Source organism: Sciurus vulgaris, assembly GCF_902686455.1.
Source record: "Sciurus vulgaris genome assembly, chromosome: 4".
Lineage (NCBI taxonomy): Eukaryota > Metazoa > Chordata > Mammalia > Rodentia > Sciuridae > Sciurus > Sciurus vulgaris.
In genome coordinates, this window is record NC_136464.1 from 10,543,685 (window position 1) to 10,560,723 (window position 17,039).

The window sequence follows — 17,039 nt, forward strand, 5'->3', positions numbered from 1 at the left end:
ACCCTTGCACAGTGAAGTAAATAAAAAGTATTAGGGAAAAGTGGTATTTTGAAATATTTTCACCAGCAAAATCACAGACATGTAGAATTGATGCAACCAATCTGGGCTAAAGCCTTATCTCCTTTCCAGGTTCCAGACCATCCCTGAAGTTCTCACGGGCTTCCCTGCTTTTGTGATGCCTTCCCTCTCTGTGCTGTTATATTCCTGCAGCACTGCATTTATGTGAGCAATCTGCTGAGTGAGTGAACATATGCATGCACAAGTTCATACAAATGCTTCAGCAGTCCACACTGTGGTTACTTTTATAGCCAACTGTCCCATTTTAACTTCCACTTGTCTGCCTTTCTCTGGCTCCTTCATCTCATCTCACAATCACACATATACACTTAATAAATATTGATGGACAAGTCAGAATTTTGTGTCATTCAAATCTAGAGAAAACATTCTTGACACAACTAATTCCCTCATCTCCTTCAAGTTTCTGATCATTATCAGAATGAAGCCTACTTTGACCATATGTCTAATTCAACTTGACCACGCCAACACCCCACTCATCTTCATACTCTTCATCCTGTTTCACTGTCTTTATATCACTTATCACCTCTTAATAGACTAGAACTTAACTCATTGTGTTCACAGTTTATCAACTGGCTCAAACTAGAATGCTAACACTACAAAGGCAAGAACCTTCATCCTGGTGTCAAAATTTCAAGAAATATTGATGGGTTAACTGAACAAAGAATATCTTCTAAATAATTTAGCCACAAAAATATCTAAAATATCATTTTTAGATCATCTGATCTATAAAACATCAAAAACATCAAATACTGAGAAAAAATTGCCCCTGCAAGAAAAAATCCCTTTGAGCTTATTCCATTTTTTGCATGTATCTGTTTAGGGCACTCAGAACAAATGGCATTAATTAGGATGATTTTCTTAAAAAGCAAGAACTTAATTTGGCCACAGACTAAATGAAACCCTTGATTCAAAGTTTTTAAATGTACCTAAAAAATAAAATTCAATTAAATTTGAATTAGAGTATCACAGTAACTCACTCTCCCTGGCTAGTCCAATACTATTCATAAATTCAACACCATGAAGGTGTGGGTTGCTGGCTTATATTTCTAACAATCAAAATTGGTGCAAATGAGAAGAAGTTATGATTTAGCATGTGGATCAGGACTTGAAGATATATGGATGAGATGTGCTTCACCACTTTGCTCAGTCATTTTAACATTATAGATGTACAATGTGTGTACGTATGTGTATACTGCATAGCATTAATTATATTTTAAGTGCTTCATTTAATTCATTTTCTACAAGGAACCATTACTCACATGTTAAATGTGAAGGATCAAAAGGGTCAAAAGAAAAAGAAAGAATATTATCTGCATAGCTTTTCTTCCACAGTTTGGTGCCAGTATCTGCATTCCAGAGCACAATGTAATTTGGTGGGTGGATAGCAAGCAACAAATCTCGGGAAGCATCTTGATTCCACAACCACTGAACATCTGAAAGACCAGATAAACAAGGAAAAATTCAGAAAACACCTACATTAAAACATCTGGGTAACTTACCCTTGATATTTGGTTTATTAAGTGCAATCCCTAAAATCTTCACACACTGCCAAATGTGACGTATATACTTGCTTACCAATTCTATATCAGTTTAAGGTGAGTAACATTAAAAAAAAATGCAAAGGAAAACTGAATTTTATGTAAAAATGAATTGTTTGGTTAAAATGTCAGGTAATCTGAAATATCACTTTCAAGAAAATTCAAGGCAATTTGTATTAATCATTCCTTAAACTATAAAATTAGGAGTTGGGGTATATAGCTCAGTGACAGATCCTTTGCCTGGCACATGCAAGGCCCTTGGTTTAATCTCCAGCATCACAAAAAGAACAAAACAAAACAAAAACTATAAAATCAACATGTGACACTCTCCTAGCCACAATCAAGATACCACACTCCCAAAATGCTTTTGTGGAGACTCTGAAGTTTTTCATGATTTTTTCAAGATGATAAACAGACTAAAGATGTAGCTTAGTACCTAGCACATAGAAAATACTCAAAATACATTTTTAAATTGTCATTTAAAAATTCATTCAGTTAGGTTCTCAAAGAGAAATTCCTAAAGAATATTTGATTGGTTTTAGATTAATAACAAAGAAATAATTAAGCAAACAATCTAAGAAAATGAGAATAAAATGTTCAACTCTATTAAAGTAAACATTGATAGCTAATTATTATAGCAGTTCAACCAAGTTTACTTATAATACAGATTTCAAGATGGTAATCTTTTCATCATGCTTGAATGAGGTTAAAATCAAAATTAAGGGTTTTACCGACACACCAATTAGTTGAGATTTGAGAAAATAAACCCAGAACTCAGTTCAGTAGAACAAGCTAAAAATCTCTAAGAGTTAACTTGTAAGCAATGATAATAAGTGAGAGGTGGAGTGGGGGCAAGGAAACATTCTGAGAATAAGTACATCAATATAAACTGAGGAGAGCACATTTTCCTCACCCTGGATAGGTTTGGCATGCTCTTGGATTTCACACTGAGCTACTCCTGCTGCTACATCCCAAACGATGATCTTCCCATTGACATCAGCGGAAGCTAAGCGCAAGCAATACGGTGAGCCAATGTTATGGTGGTAGTTTTCCCTGGCCCATTTAACCTAGTACCAGGAAGAAATCAGATCAAGTAAATACTTGCACTGGATAAAACTAAATATCAATTTAAACACATCAACCAGAGCCCATACTACATTTGTATTACGGAACTCTTTAGCATGAATAAAAGGAAATTGGTTTGCATTTTGAAATTTGACATTTTTAATATTCATGGTATTTTTAAAATGCTGCATTGCAAATATTTTTGATCACAATGCCCCTGCCTTGAAAATGTGAAAAATGATGCTTGCCTTAATATTTTGGGAAACTCAGGTTAAAAACAAAATAAAATAAAACACAAACAATAACAATAAAAACCTTCCAGAATACTTTGATTCAAATCCCTTTGAATTTAGTTTCCCTAAAATCTAATTATGACAAAACATATAAAATCATAAATTATTAAGAAGAATGTTTTCCTATATTTGTTCTCCTAATTAAAAGGAGATGTAGGGACAGAAAAAGCCTCCACAGGGAAGCAAAGAAAAAATCAAAAGCAAACAAAACACTCTGGCTGTACCACCTTCATAAAAAACATAAGTTTTCTCTAAAACGAAAATTTATGCTTCATACCTCCAACAACATTAAGAACAATTAATAACAGAATTTTAAAAATAAAATTCACAACGCCAGGGCAAATCTGATTAAATTCTTGAACAATGAATACACACAGATAAGAGATAAATCCTACAGTCCTCACTATGACCCAAAGCATTCCCTGGCCACTCCCCTGCTTCACTCCTCTGATGGTCACCACCACTTGCTTTCTCTATCTCAGCATCCTCTGTGTTTTCTTCAAAGCATTTTATTATACCATGTGTAATTAAATTACTTTTTTTTTTTTTTTAACTTATCACCATCCTATGGACTCTCAGCTCCACAGGATACATCACATAGGCCTTGATCATGCTTCTAGTCCCAGACCAGTAGAGCACCAGCACAGTGCTCAAAGCTAGTGTTCAGTATCTGTTTAATATATGGCCATAAGCATCAGAAAATCTCTAAATATACACATACAAATACACATACGTATATACATACGCACATGTGTACATACATATAAATACATTCGTGGATAATGATAAAATAGGAAAGGTAATAAACTAAGCATTTATGAAAAAAATGGAATTAAGTTTTCCGAATATCAGTGCTACTAATAATCTTTAAAATTTCACTGTTATGTATCTTCTCAAAGATCTTTTTAATAAAATATGCACATGTGTATATTTTTCATGTGTTCATGTATATATATGTATATATTTGAAGGCATGTGTGTATATGTTTACACATTATGTGTATGGATGTACAGTCAATCCTAATTATTTGCAGATTTCACAAATGTGAATTGCCTACTCTGTAATATTTGTTTGTAATCTCAAAGTTAGTATGTGCTATATATTTGCAGACAAGCAATGAACAGTGAAAATTTTTGTCACTCATAAATATGTTCCCAGTTGAGGGCAAACAATGTATTCTTCCTTCAGGTCTCAAAGCACAAAAAAGGGTCTGTTTCACATCTCTTTAGTATTGTATTTTTCACATTTTTGGGCTTTTTCTTAGTGACTTCAGTGTTTAAAAGGGCCCCCAAGCATAGTGTTGTCTACTACTCTTAAGGGTAAAAGGTTGTGCTATGACTTACCGAAAAATATATGAGTGAGATAGCTTTGCTCAGAGATAAGTTATTGGCCATGTATTCAATGTTAATGAATCAACAATACACATGTACAAAATAAGGTTATGTATTATTCAGTTGATGAAAAATGTTGGACCAGAGAGGTTCACAGCAACCTAACTTCTGGGAGTGAACAAAGTTTCAGTATTCACCAATACAGTTTACAGTGACTCTAGAGAATATAACTACTTATAACTACCTTTAAAAACAAAATGATTGTTGGTCTGTATGTGCATATACATGTATGCATATATGTAGAGTATTGAATCCTATTTATGTAAGCTCTGACTGATACACACACTTAAAAAAATCACCTAGATACATAATTAAGCTGCTGAAAACCAAAGATAAGGAAAAAATCTTGAAGGCAAAAAAAAAAAAAAAAAAGATACACTGCACACAGAAAAACAGACAAGAATTTCTCAGAAATTCTTAAGGAGTACATAAGTAAGTAAGGAGAAATTAAGTAAGGAGAACATAATACAGTGATATTTTTAAATTACTACTAGAAAACAAAGTTGTCAATCCAGCATTTTATCCTTTTAAAATATCCTATGAAAAACAAAGGTAAAACACTTTCTCAGACAAATAAAGGCTGAGTGCAACCACAATATGCACTTCCAGAACTTAAATTCTTCAAGTAAAGGGAATATAATACCAGACTGAAACCTGAATCTACATAAAGAAACAAAAGCTCCAGAAATGCCAAGGAAGAGAAAAAAAAGAAGGTAAATAGATTTTTCTTTAAAAACACTTCTGCATCTTACATGAGACTCAAAGATGAAGGACTGAATGATTTCCTCTTAAGCTCAGAAACACAAGTGTCCTCTCACCACTTGGATTCTCTGGTCTGACCAATGTAACATGACAAGAAAAAACAAAAATGAAGAAATACAGACTATCAATGAAAAAAGTTAAATTGTATTCATTTTCAGATGGTGCAAGAAAAACCCACTCCTAAATTATTGGATCTAATATGTGAGTTTTGCAAGACTGCAGGCATAGGTGAATATACAAAAATGAATATTTTCCCCCACCTCATACCAAATATAAAAATTAACTCAAAATGGATCAAGGACCTACATGTAAGAGTTAAAACAGTAAAGCTCCTAGAAGAAAACAAAATTGTAAATCTTTCTTTCGAAAAGCAATGGTTTATTGGAGATGGCATCAAAACACACGCAACAAAAGAAAAAAAAAAAGATAAATTGAACTGCACTACATCAAAATGAAAAACTTTTGCTCTTGAAAGGGAAAACCTATAGAATGAGAGAAAGGAAAACCTGCAGAATGAGAGAAAATATTTGCAAATCATATATCTGAAAAGGGACTTATATCTAGACTACAGAAAGAAATCTTACAGCTTAATAATAAAAAGATAATACAATTTTTAAATGAGCAAAGGATCTGAAGGGACATTTTTACTAAGAAGACACACAAATGATCAAAAAGTTCATCAAAGGATGCTCAACATCATGAGCTATCAGGAAAATGCAAATCCAAACTATAATGAGAACCACTTCATACCACTACAGAGATTATAAAACAAGGACAGAGGAGAGGGTTGGGATGATTTGGAGAAATCCGAATCTTTGCACACTGCTAAAGAGAAAGTAAAATGTGGAAAACAATCTAGTAGTTCCTCAAAAAACTAAACACAGAGTTACCATATGAGTCAGTAATGCTATTCCCAGACATATACCCAAGACAAATGAAAACAGGTTCAATATAAAAACTGATCTAGGAATGGTTGTAGCTGCATGATTCATAATGGCCCAAACTGAAAAACATCCATTTTATCAATAAAATAAATGTAATATATCCTTCCAATGGAACATTGTTCAGTAATAAAAAGGAATGGAATAGTGATACATGCTATAGCAGATGAACTCTGAAAACATTATGTTAAGTGAAAGAAGTCAGGCATAAAAAGCCACATATTTCTATGATCCCATTTATATAAAATATATAGAGCAGGCAAATCTCTAGAGACAGAAAGTAGTGGTTGCCTGAAGAGGGGATGGAGGCAAATGAGAGATGACTGCTAATGGGTACAGGCTTTCTTTTTGGGGTGATAAAATAGAATGTGGCAATGGTTATATAATGGTGAATACACTAAAAACCATAAAACTGTATACTTTAAATGGGTGAATTTTGCAGTCTATCTCAATAAAGCTGTTACAAAAAAGAAAGAAAAAGACCTCTATCTCCAATCTGAATTCTCTCCTAAACTTCAGGTCACTATAAAAAAATACATCAAGGGATCTCAAACTTTTCATGTTGAAAACTTAAACCCATGGACTTCACACATACTCATCATAACTGGAAGTCACTCAAATAGAAACCCTGGAGTCATAAGACTATTCCTTACACTGATTACTATAAAGGTCATCCAGTTCGTCTATTACACAGTTCCTAAATATGACTCTCTTCTTCCCCCAGACTTATTTTAGGGCCTTAGAATTTCTTGCCAAAATTATTCTAAGTCTCTTAAATTACTTCACTGCCTCCAGTCCTGTCTTTCTCTAACAGATCTTCCATAGTTACCAAAATGAGTTTTTCTAAAGTACAAATAGTTATATTCATCTCCCCTTTAAAAAGTCTACACTCCTTCATACTCTTATAAAATTTTCAAAGCACGCAGCTGAATCTCTTGGGCTGCCTCCTCTTTCAGCACGAGCACAAGCCTACCAGCCTTTAGCCATCTCTGCAGAACAATACTTAGCTCCACACCTGTTCCCTTTCCCTGCAGTGCTACTCCCCTGACTTTTCACTTGGCTGTTTCAGTCCCTTAACTGGAAAGACTTCTGTGACCCACACTCTGACTCCTACAACTAGTTGACAGGTTGCTCCTTTTTCTTCTTACAGCATGTTAAGCAGGTCTTAACATGTTGTGAATCCCCCTAACAAGATAATGAATTGCCTAAGACCTTTCATCTTTACATCTTCAATACAAACTAAGTACCCAAAACTAATCAATGTAATGAGTGGTCTGGTAAATGGCAGAACTGGTGTTTCCTCATAACTTTAAAATGACCTAAGAACTATCATTTAATACTTTAATAACTCATCCTAGAATGACACTGATACACACACACACACACACACACACGGAAATGCTGAGTTATTATATTTAAGAGCTATTCAACATGTATACCTGTGATTTAATGAGAACCTAGTGATATATTAAACCACAATATACAGTGTGTTATGGGGGTTAAAGTAGGATTTGACTTACCTTAACAACATTAGCTTTATGTTTTTCTAAAACTTGAAGAGTTTGGGCAGTACTGGAATCAATCACTACCACCAGCGAATGACATCCGTAAGCAATTAAACCTTGCCAGCCCCTAGCAAAAGAGCAATGTTAAAACTCAAGTGTACAATAAAGACTCAACTTCTCTCCTGCCAATCCTAAATAAATGATAAAGCTAATTCACATGTGCCACCATTAATAAAATTATTACTTAAACCCAAAGGCTGTATGCAACATTATGCCATTTAAATAAAGGTCTAGCTAAGTTTACAAATGTTTGCTGCAATTCATTTTTAATTTGGTTTAAAAAGAGTCTACGTTTATGCAGGTACAAATATTTATAAAGCAACTTGTGCTGTCTTTATAAGCATACGCTTTGTCTTATTCTTTTAATTCAGTTTTTAATGCTTAGTATCGACAATGTGCCTGGGATATGTATCTATGATCAGTTCTAGGTCTTAAAACCACATTTAAAAAAGACACAAGACTGGCGTTTCAGTCCTTTTGACAACAATCCCAGTGCCACAACTTCAGAATTTTGCTTCACATCCGTTTTATTATTAGTTTTCGGAGCTGCTGTTATCTCACGGTGAAAAGGTGAAAGGTTAACAGGGACGATCTGGGCCAGAAAAGATAAAGGAAGGGCAAAGAACGAACGGGTGCCTAGAACAGAGTCTGGCACGTTCTTGAATGAATACAAAAGGGGGACAGAGAGAGACAGACAGCAGGCGGACACAGAACCAGGAAGGGAAGGGGACGGGGGAAGGGGGCGAGAAGCCTGGATCCAGGGTGGAAAAGAGGGACGCGAAGGTAAACCCCACACCGGGCATTTGCTACGCTCATGGCAACAAAATGCATCATCTCAAAGAGAACTCAACGGCAGCAGTGCGAAGGCGGCGCCGCCAGAAACCAGACTGACACCCCGTCTTCCCCTGCCCCTGACTCTGGCCCAGCCCCGCTGCCTGGAAGCCGGCGCCCTCACCAGTCCACCGCCGCCTTGTTGTGGGCGTTGAGGGCCCCGGTGAGGGTGCGCGCCGACACCTTGAAGTTCACGGTGTAGGGCAACATCTCCGCGTCCAGCCCCGGCCTCTCAGGCAACCCGCAACCCGGAAGCGGCCGAGGCTGCGCTTCCGTTCCAGAGTCCGGGCAGCTCGTCCGCGCCGCCATCAAGTTCCGCCGGCACCAGGTTCCACTATTCACAGGTTCCGCCGCTCTCGGTTTCCGCTGCCTTCAGGTTCCCCTGCTCCTCGGTTCCGCCTTTCCCAGAGTCCCGCGGCCCGAGTGATTCCCAGGCATTGGGCCTTTGTGGCTATATTTCCCAAGAAGAGTCATGTGTTTCCTTTAGGTTTTGGGAAAAAATTGCTAGAAATCATGGATGCAAGTGCCAATTTGCCTTTCTGCCTCCAATCGGTTAGTTTAGGAGAACTGCCAGTGGCAGGCCCTGTTGTAGGTGTTTGGTGTACTGATGAAGAAATCAGCCCTCGGAGTTCACAGAGAACAAAGGAATCGTCAGTAACTGAATGAAATGGAGTGAGCGAAATAAATGGCCCGAATGTAGATGAGTACCAAACCCTAAGAACACTCCATGTCTAGTTTTGGAAATACTTCCCTCCCACTTGGGGAAAAATAGTGCTGTTTATTCTAGGGGCGAAGGGACCCCCTTTGCTTGTTTGCTGGGCTAGCTTTCATCTTGAAATTTCTCCTCTGCTGCTTTTCCAATTTTATCCAGTCCTTCCCTTCTTTGTGGTCAGCACTTGGTGTACTCTATGGTAACACTGAACGCAATGATTTCTTTCCACTGTAAACCTAAATAAGAGCAATAAAAGTTTCTCCAAAGGTATTTGGGAATAGCAGACCAATGCAATGGGAACATATTTACCATAGTAAACTACCAGCATATTCAAAGAGGTTGAGGCAAAAACGAGGAGGATTACACCAAGTATTTTCAAAAAACAATCGTTGGCCACAATGATTAATAACAAGGGTGGCGTCAGTCTGAGATGGAACAGACCGTTTCTGGGCAGATGTCCTCGTAGAAGTACTTTTGTATGAGGTTGCAATGCCTCTGTGCAAACTTTTAATTCTGGCAGAGTCTTTTGTGGTAGCAAATGGTGTAGGACAGATGAGGCTGAACATCCACGGAAATTTTCAGGAAGTCTGTTTATTTAGCTACAACGGTCAAGAGGAGCTAATGCCTAGAAGTCTCTGGACCCTGATTCTGGAAATTCTTTAAACTTTATACTCAGTGGGGTGGTTACATGTCAGTGGGTGGGTGCATAACAGGTACTGTTTGTCCCATATTCTTATGATAGACAGAGGTTCTCATGTTTTGTCTACAAACCTGGTATTTACAAGAAAGAGGAAGCTTCTGAGTTCTCTGCAGAAAGTTTTGCTGATATCCTGTTGAAAAAACAGTTATGGTGAGGGTCTTTGGAGAAGCTTAATTATGACACTTTGGTAGAGGTGCACTACAATAGTTACTATAAGGCAATTCTTCCTCCCTAAATGCCAATCTTTGTTTCCTTCCTTTGTTTCTCTCTTCTTCCCTCCTTCCTTTTTTTTTAAAGTTGATTCAAGGGACTCCATTTTGATTATGAAAACTTTCACATTTCTTTAATACCAGGAATGATATTTGCAGATGTGTTTTTTTCCCTCAATACATCAATAAAAAGGACAAAATATTGGTCATTTCTCCATGTCCACCTTATCACTTGTGAAAAACAGCTTTCTCAAAGATTACCTCCAATAAGGCAATAAACACACTTTGACTCTTTGTTGCCCTATGGCAAGTAGTTGCTATTGCTGCTTCCCTTATTTTCCCTTGTCCCACATTCTTCTCTACTGGTCCTTCTGAGGCCACCAAAGGTCCCCAAACCACAGAGTACAATTTCCTATTTCCCTTGTAGTTAGATCAAGCCGTGAGACTAAATTCTTGCCAATGCAATGCGAGCAGAGTTGTACTCAGGGACCTCTGAAAAGTCACTTTTCTGTGCAGTTCTTCTGTGCTATTTCAGTATTTATAACCTATACTGTTGTTATCCACAGATATGTGTGTCTCATAGGGCAGACCCATACATTTTTAGACAACCATAATACAAGGGAATAAATGTACTCTAGTAAAATTAGAACTTCTTTCAGAAAGGAACCAAATTCTAGTCTTTCCTTTCCAGTGCCTCATACCTTTCTTGACATGCAGTTGGTCCTCACTAAATGACAGATGGTTCAGGTGCTCCAAATGCCCATTGAGTGTGAGGTCAAACGGGCATGAGGTGACAATCAGGAGTAGGCAGGAGCTCACAGATGGAGGTGGGCAGTGTGTAACCAAACCTCTCTCCCCCCAGCAAGAAAAAGTTTCCCCCTTTTTTGACTATTCTGAATACTATTATGTTTGCCATAGACATTTCTATACATTTTTTTTTGTAAACTAATGTTTTATTTCTCTTGAGCATAAACCTAGGGGTAACATTGCTGGCTTGTATGGTATGTTTAATGCTATGTTCAACTTTTTGAGGAACTGCCAGACTATTTTCCAAAGAAGCTCTGCCATTTAACACTTCTGTCAGTGGTGTGTGAGGATTCCAGTTTCTCCATATACTCACTGCCACTGGTTCTTTGCTTATTTTCCCCTAGTTTTTATTACTATAACCATCTTAGTTGCCACTGAGATTTAGGATAAAGAGAAAAATACTCATTGCTCACAAATGATTGAGATGCAGAAAGCACATTTGTATATCTTAAGCAACACACCCTTGGCCCATGCTGTAAAATGAGGAAAATAGAAAAGTACAGAGAAAACTGAATTGAAATTGTGCAGCTCCACCCTGGATCCATCTCCAGTCTGCCCCTGTATACAGCCCTTCTATAAAGATTGGACCCCCAGCCCAAGGCAGGGCTGCTTCTCACTCTTGAGAGAACCCATATTCTCCCTTGAATACCTCCCTTAGTAAACCTCTGTTTATGCCTTTGGCTCATGCTGAAAGTCTTTTCCTTCATGTATACCAAGAACCCTGCTGGTCCTGAGTTGAGTTTCCCATCTCCTCTGGGAACTCCTCGGATCCTTCTCTAGGGACATCTCTTCTTCAGTGACACCATGGTTTGTGTGTCTCTCAAAGTCCCAGGTATTGAGGGCTTGGTCCCCAGTCCTTGGCACTATTGGGACATGGAGGAACCGTTAGGAGGTAGGGCCCCATGGAAGGCTTTAGGTCAAAGGTGGGGGCTGTGCCTTTGGTCTCCCCCCTGCCCATAGGGGACACACCCTATAATGGCAACTGCACCCTCATGGCAACCCCCTCCTCATACATGGCACTGCCTGACTCACTAACAGTTTACTCAGACCTCCTTGCACTGCCGCCCTCCCCTGAAACCTGGGAGGTATGTTCTTACTCAGCAACCAGTTATGTGTAACTCCCTGGTTGGCCTGCCTATCTCCACCTCCTACTGTCAGGGATTGGTTAGTAGCAGTTCTGCGAACGTGATCAACTTGTTCTTGCCATATAGTCCTATGGAACTCTCCCCTGCATGAATCCCCCGTGCCTTGTTAATTTTTAAGCTAATTAGCTCTCACCTAGCCCCCATCCTACATAAAGCCTGTGTAACCTCCTCAATAAACGAGTTCCTGCTTCGCCATGTGCGCTGACAGACCTCCCGGCTCTGGGTTGGTTCCTTAGCCGCTGGCACTCATCATCCTGCTTGGCCCGTATTCTCCTTTGGGCAGGCCCTAAGGAGATACATGGGACCTTGTTGCTCAACAGGGAGCAACATCTCTCTCTCTCTTGTCCCAGCCAGGAGGGGAAAGCCTTTTCCATGCACTGCAACCATGAAGTGCTGCCTCACAACAGGCCCAAGCGCAGGTATCAAGCAGTCCTGGATTGAAACCTCCAAAACTAAGAGCCAAAATAAACTTTTCCCTTGATGAATATTCAAGCATTTGTGACTGTGATGGGAAGCTGATCAATACATGACTGGGTTTGAAGAAGCTATCACTGTGGTTTCAATTTGCATTTCCCTGATGTCTAAGAAGGTTGAATGTGCTTACTTTCCATTTGTGTATCTTCTTTGTAAAGATATCTAATCAGGTTCTTTGCTCATTTGAAAGTAGTTTATCTGTCTTTTCACTATGGGGTTATAAAGGTTCTTTGTATATTCTAACTTTAAGTTCCTTTACAGATATTTGATTTACCAAGAAATTTCTCCCATTTTGTAGGTGGCAGCATGGGCTTGGATCCATGTGGCTAAGCAGATATTCCCAATGAAGTCAGAGGTCAAGGTCTTGCTTTCAAAACTAAGAAAGGTAGCACTGGTTTGGTTTTGACCTGATTAGGGAAGGCAAAAGGAATATGATTCTCTATATAAGAATTGTGTACACTCCCAAAGGGAAAATGTGTGGATTGTTCTTTAATTGTAGTTTACTATTCGTGTATCTTTTGTTTGTATTCTTCTAATTTGTCTTACTGGTAATTACAGAATGGTGGGCAACTGCTTGCTATGCTCAAATGCCTGCTTTGAAAAAATTCATGTGAACTTCATACTTGTCCAGGTATCTTCTGGGGAGTCAGACGTGGTTGGCATTAGTAATACAAAGGCATTCATTGTGACTTTTTGGCAGATTACTTGACCTTGTTATGTCTTTTTCTTCTAATATTGAGGTAGCAGGAGAGGAAATATCACTGGATGATTCACACCATGAAGTTAGATAATATAGTCAAAGTCCTTAACACAGCTTTTAGTCTCCTACTGTATCTTATTATTGTTTACTGACAGAACTGGGGCATAAATCTAGGCCTTCTGTTTTCAATGAGAACACTGGCCCCTCTAAACTATATCACCTTGAATTTGAAGAAAGATCTTTCCTTATTAGGTACAGCTTGTAAAAGAAGAAGTAATAAGGATATGGGTATAAATGGAAATGAATTTGCTTGTGAATCCCCAAGAAGATAAATCACTACAGGACTCTTTAAACCGGGGAGTCTCAGGCTCCTAGCAGTGAACACATCGGGCAGCGTTTGGGAAACCATGACTGATGTTGGCCTAGAGAGGGGAACTTCACCCCTCCTAAAAGGCCAGGCCACCATCGCGAAGACAAGGACACAGCTGTGTGAGTTACCAGCCAGGCTCCACCCAGTGTCCCGCTAGAGCCATGGGCAGGGACAGATACCCTGCCAGTCACATACTGCTGACCTCAGCAGAAACTGCTGGGGGCTGGTAGCTGCTGGTTGTAGGGGACAATCTCAAAGGGAGGGATTGCCACTGGAGTACCTTTCAGCATGTTCATCTGACTCATATTCAAAGAAACCCAAATTTAGAGTAAACGAAGAACATCGTGCCTCCCCAGTCAAAGGACAGATAAGCCAATTTAAAAATGAGCAAAGGAGGGGACCGTAGAACATCAACCATGGCCCCCTTCCCCCTCCCGGGAGAAGTCTGTATTATTACTTTTAAATAAAACCTGCTTAATATGCTTGCCTTGGCGTGCTTCTCTAGTGTTCAAACTTCAACATTAGAGGGAGCAGAACTCGTCACCGGTAAACGGTGGTATCAGATTTGGAGGTCCCAGCGAGATTTACGCCCAGGTAAGTGAGCTTCTCTCTCCACGCACCCCACATCTGTTTGAAGTGCATCTTTCTGTCTCTTTATTTTTGGAGGGCAAAGTGGGCACCCGTCGGCTACTTAAATGCAGTTAGTGCAGCCAACATCCTTCAAGACTCGGGTGAGAGGTTTCTGGCCTAGGCAGTTTCCAATCACCTGCTCTGTACAGACCAGGCATGTTGGAATCTGCCAAAGCCGTTTCCTACTTTTCTGTCCAGGCCTGGAGCACAATTGCCTGCCACGAGTACATAGTGTTCCTAGTCCTGATCTACCCAGGATAGGTGGAGGCAGAGGAAGGGTTGGAACAACTGCGGGGTTCTCTGGCCCGGGCTACTCTTGGGCGGACCCCAAAGGTTCCTTCTCCAGACTCCCCCTCCTGACCGCCCTAAGGGGTATCCAGAGTGATTGGTAGACAAATGGCACTGAGGGAAAGTGCCAGTTACCTTTGCCTCCATACGGGCTGCACAACACTCCCCCACATCCACTCCCTCCTGGATGCTCCCCTTCCCTTGCTGGTCAGACATTAGGAATGCAAACTGTAGGATTAAGGCCTGGGATGATTAGTATGAAAATGCCCAGGTTCCCTTTGTTCGCATAGTTAGCCTTCACTAGTCATCTAGAGTCTCCCCATTATTTTCAAGGAGAGACTCAGGAAGGCAATAAGAAAACACACCACCCATAATCCTGAATCCATAGAGGGCCACCTACTTTTAAAGTATAAATTTATCATTCAGTTAGCTCCAAACATTTAGAGGAAATTACAAAAATTGGCACGTGGCCCTGATCAATCCTTATTCTTCTCCAGCTTGCATCTTCCATTTTTTAATAGGGATCAAAAAGAAAGAAAAGGGAGCATAAAGACAAGAAAAAGGACTTATTAAAGATCATTCAAAACCTTAAAGGTCATTCAAAATGACAGAAACTTTTAATGTCTTGCAATAGCCCATGCAATTCACCCATTTTAGGAGTTAAAAAGCAAACTACCTAGTCCAAACTTTTCTTCAACAGGAAAGAGATGGCAAATACTGTTCGGGACACTTGTCTGATATCTTGGTTTTTTAAAAAATAAAGAAATTAGAGTTAACATGTATGGGATTACTCAAATGTGTTTATAGAGACATCTGATTAATTTATAAAGTTAAAATGCTAATTGTTAAATAACATCGAGTACTCTTTTAACTCCTTAAATTTCATGGGGTAACATAATTAAACATTATTGGTGTTTTCATAGTTTGGTAAATAAAAAAGGTTTAAAATTGCTTTGTGTCATCACTAAACTAAATACAAGTTTACTAAGAGTTATGTCCTAACAGGTACAATTCTATACACAAAGGGTTCCAAAAGTTTCAACTGTGTTTCAATTACAGTACTATAAATAAAAAATATTTAATCTTATTAAAATGAAGTAATTTATCTAAATTCATAAATTTCTTAAGAGTTGTTTCAGAATGTGAACAAGAAGGAGTCAACAGATAGGAAAGAGAAAATAAAAGGTTCTAGATATAGAAATACATGTAGTAAAAAATGAAATGTTTCTGGGTAAGAAAGTGCTTATGTGATAAAATACATGAGGGTCTAAGTAAGTGCTAAGAAAGTCTGTGTGCAAGTAAAAGGCAAATTTCAACAAGTGTGTGTATGTAACTAAGTTGGTTATATGTGTGTGAAACAATCAGTTAAAGCTATTTAAGATTTTTCTAAGGTCAAATACTAATGTACTGATATACACCAAAGTTTAATCTGTATGTTAAAATGACAAGGATTTCTTAGAAATACTAATTTACTCTTGTGTCTATTAAGTTTTATTATTTAGAACAATTAGTCTTAAAAATTGGGGTTTTTACAATTATGGTTAAACAACTGTTAAGAGTATTGTACTACATTACAGAGTCTAAATTTTTCTTTAAATACTAAATTTGGTAATATTAAAGTATCAAGGTTAATTGTGGAATGGTCATTCATTCTCTATTCAATGTGTTCATATTTTCCAGGTATACAAGTTTTTAAAGCAGGGAATTTATCAAGCTGCTGTTCTCCAAACTAAACTTGTCTGTAATGGTAATTTTAAACATATAAAGAGTAAATTTTATTGGGGATTTATTTCTATCATTTAATGTTCTATTATAGGACCTGTTATCAATAGGGTACATGTAAAATTTGTTACTTTTTACACTGAGATAAAATATTTTAAATGTAAATGTATTTCTAAAAGTTAATGAGAGCCCGATTTGTTTAACAACAAAAGGTTACTATCGTGAAACATAAAAACATTTTGCCACACAAAAGGAAAGTTAAAAGCTCTCTCAGCCTTTTTAAATTCATGTTTTAGATATAATGTTAAATTGTGTTAACTAATGTTCATATAGACTCAGGAATCAATATATGTAAACTTCTTAAAATGATATTTAAGAAAGAAGCAAATATCAGCATCAGAATTAGAACACTTCACTTAAGATTTGTAAAGACCCACACCTTACCTGAGATAAGGCTCTGCCTCCCACCTTACTGCATGTCAGAGTGGCTCCAAAATAAGCCAGACTCCAGCTTCTTTAAAGTTATATTCAAAAGATTGGTTTTTGTTGTAAAATTACTGTGATCTCAAACAGGGGATATAATGTATAGCTCAGCCAAAATTTAAGATAGCTATTATACAAGCCAAATATAATTTTACTCTTGCTAATTTCATTTTGTAAAACTGTTACCTGTTACTGTTTTGCAGAAGTAACTGCTTCAGGAACACACAACCTAGGTAACTTGTGATAATAGACCATCACCTATAGAACAGATAGTGGTAACTTCCAGTACTAATACAGACTCCAGTTAAATAAAAGGGCAAATAACTGTAAAGTTA

General features: G+C 38.1%; 1 protein-coding gene across 1 annotated transcript in view; it reads right to left on the reverse strand.

Annotated features, from left to right (window-relative positions):
* WDR11 (WD repeat domain 11) overlaps positions 1–8,749 on the reverse strand; it is a 49,481-nt gene extending 40,732 nt beyond the window's left edge. Inside the window, exons 1-4 of the mRNA XM_079137799.1 lie at positions 8,589–8,749; positions 7,589–7,700; positions 2,530–2,683; positions 1,338–1,511 (exon numbers count right to left, since the gene is read on the reverse strand). Of these exons, the coding sequence (XP_078993925.1) occupies positions 1,338–1,511; positions 2,530–2,683; positions 7,589–7,700; positions 8,589–8,674 (526 nt within the window). The 5' untranslated portion in view covers positions 8,675–8,749. The remainder of the gene's footprint in view (positions 1–1,337; positions 1,512–2,529; positions 2,684–7,588; positions 7,701–8,588) is intronic.
* Between the last annotated feature and the right edge of the window lie 8,290 nt (positions 8,750–17,039).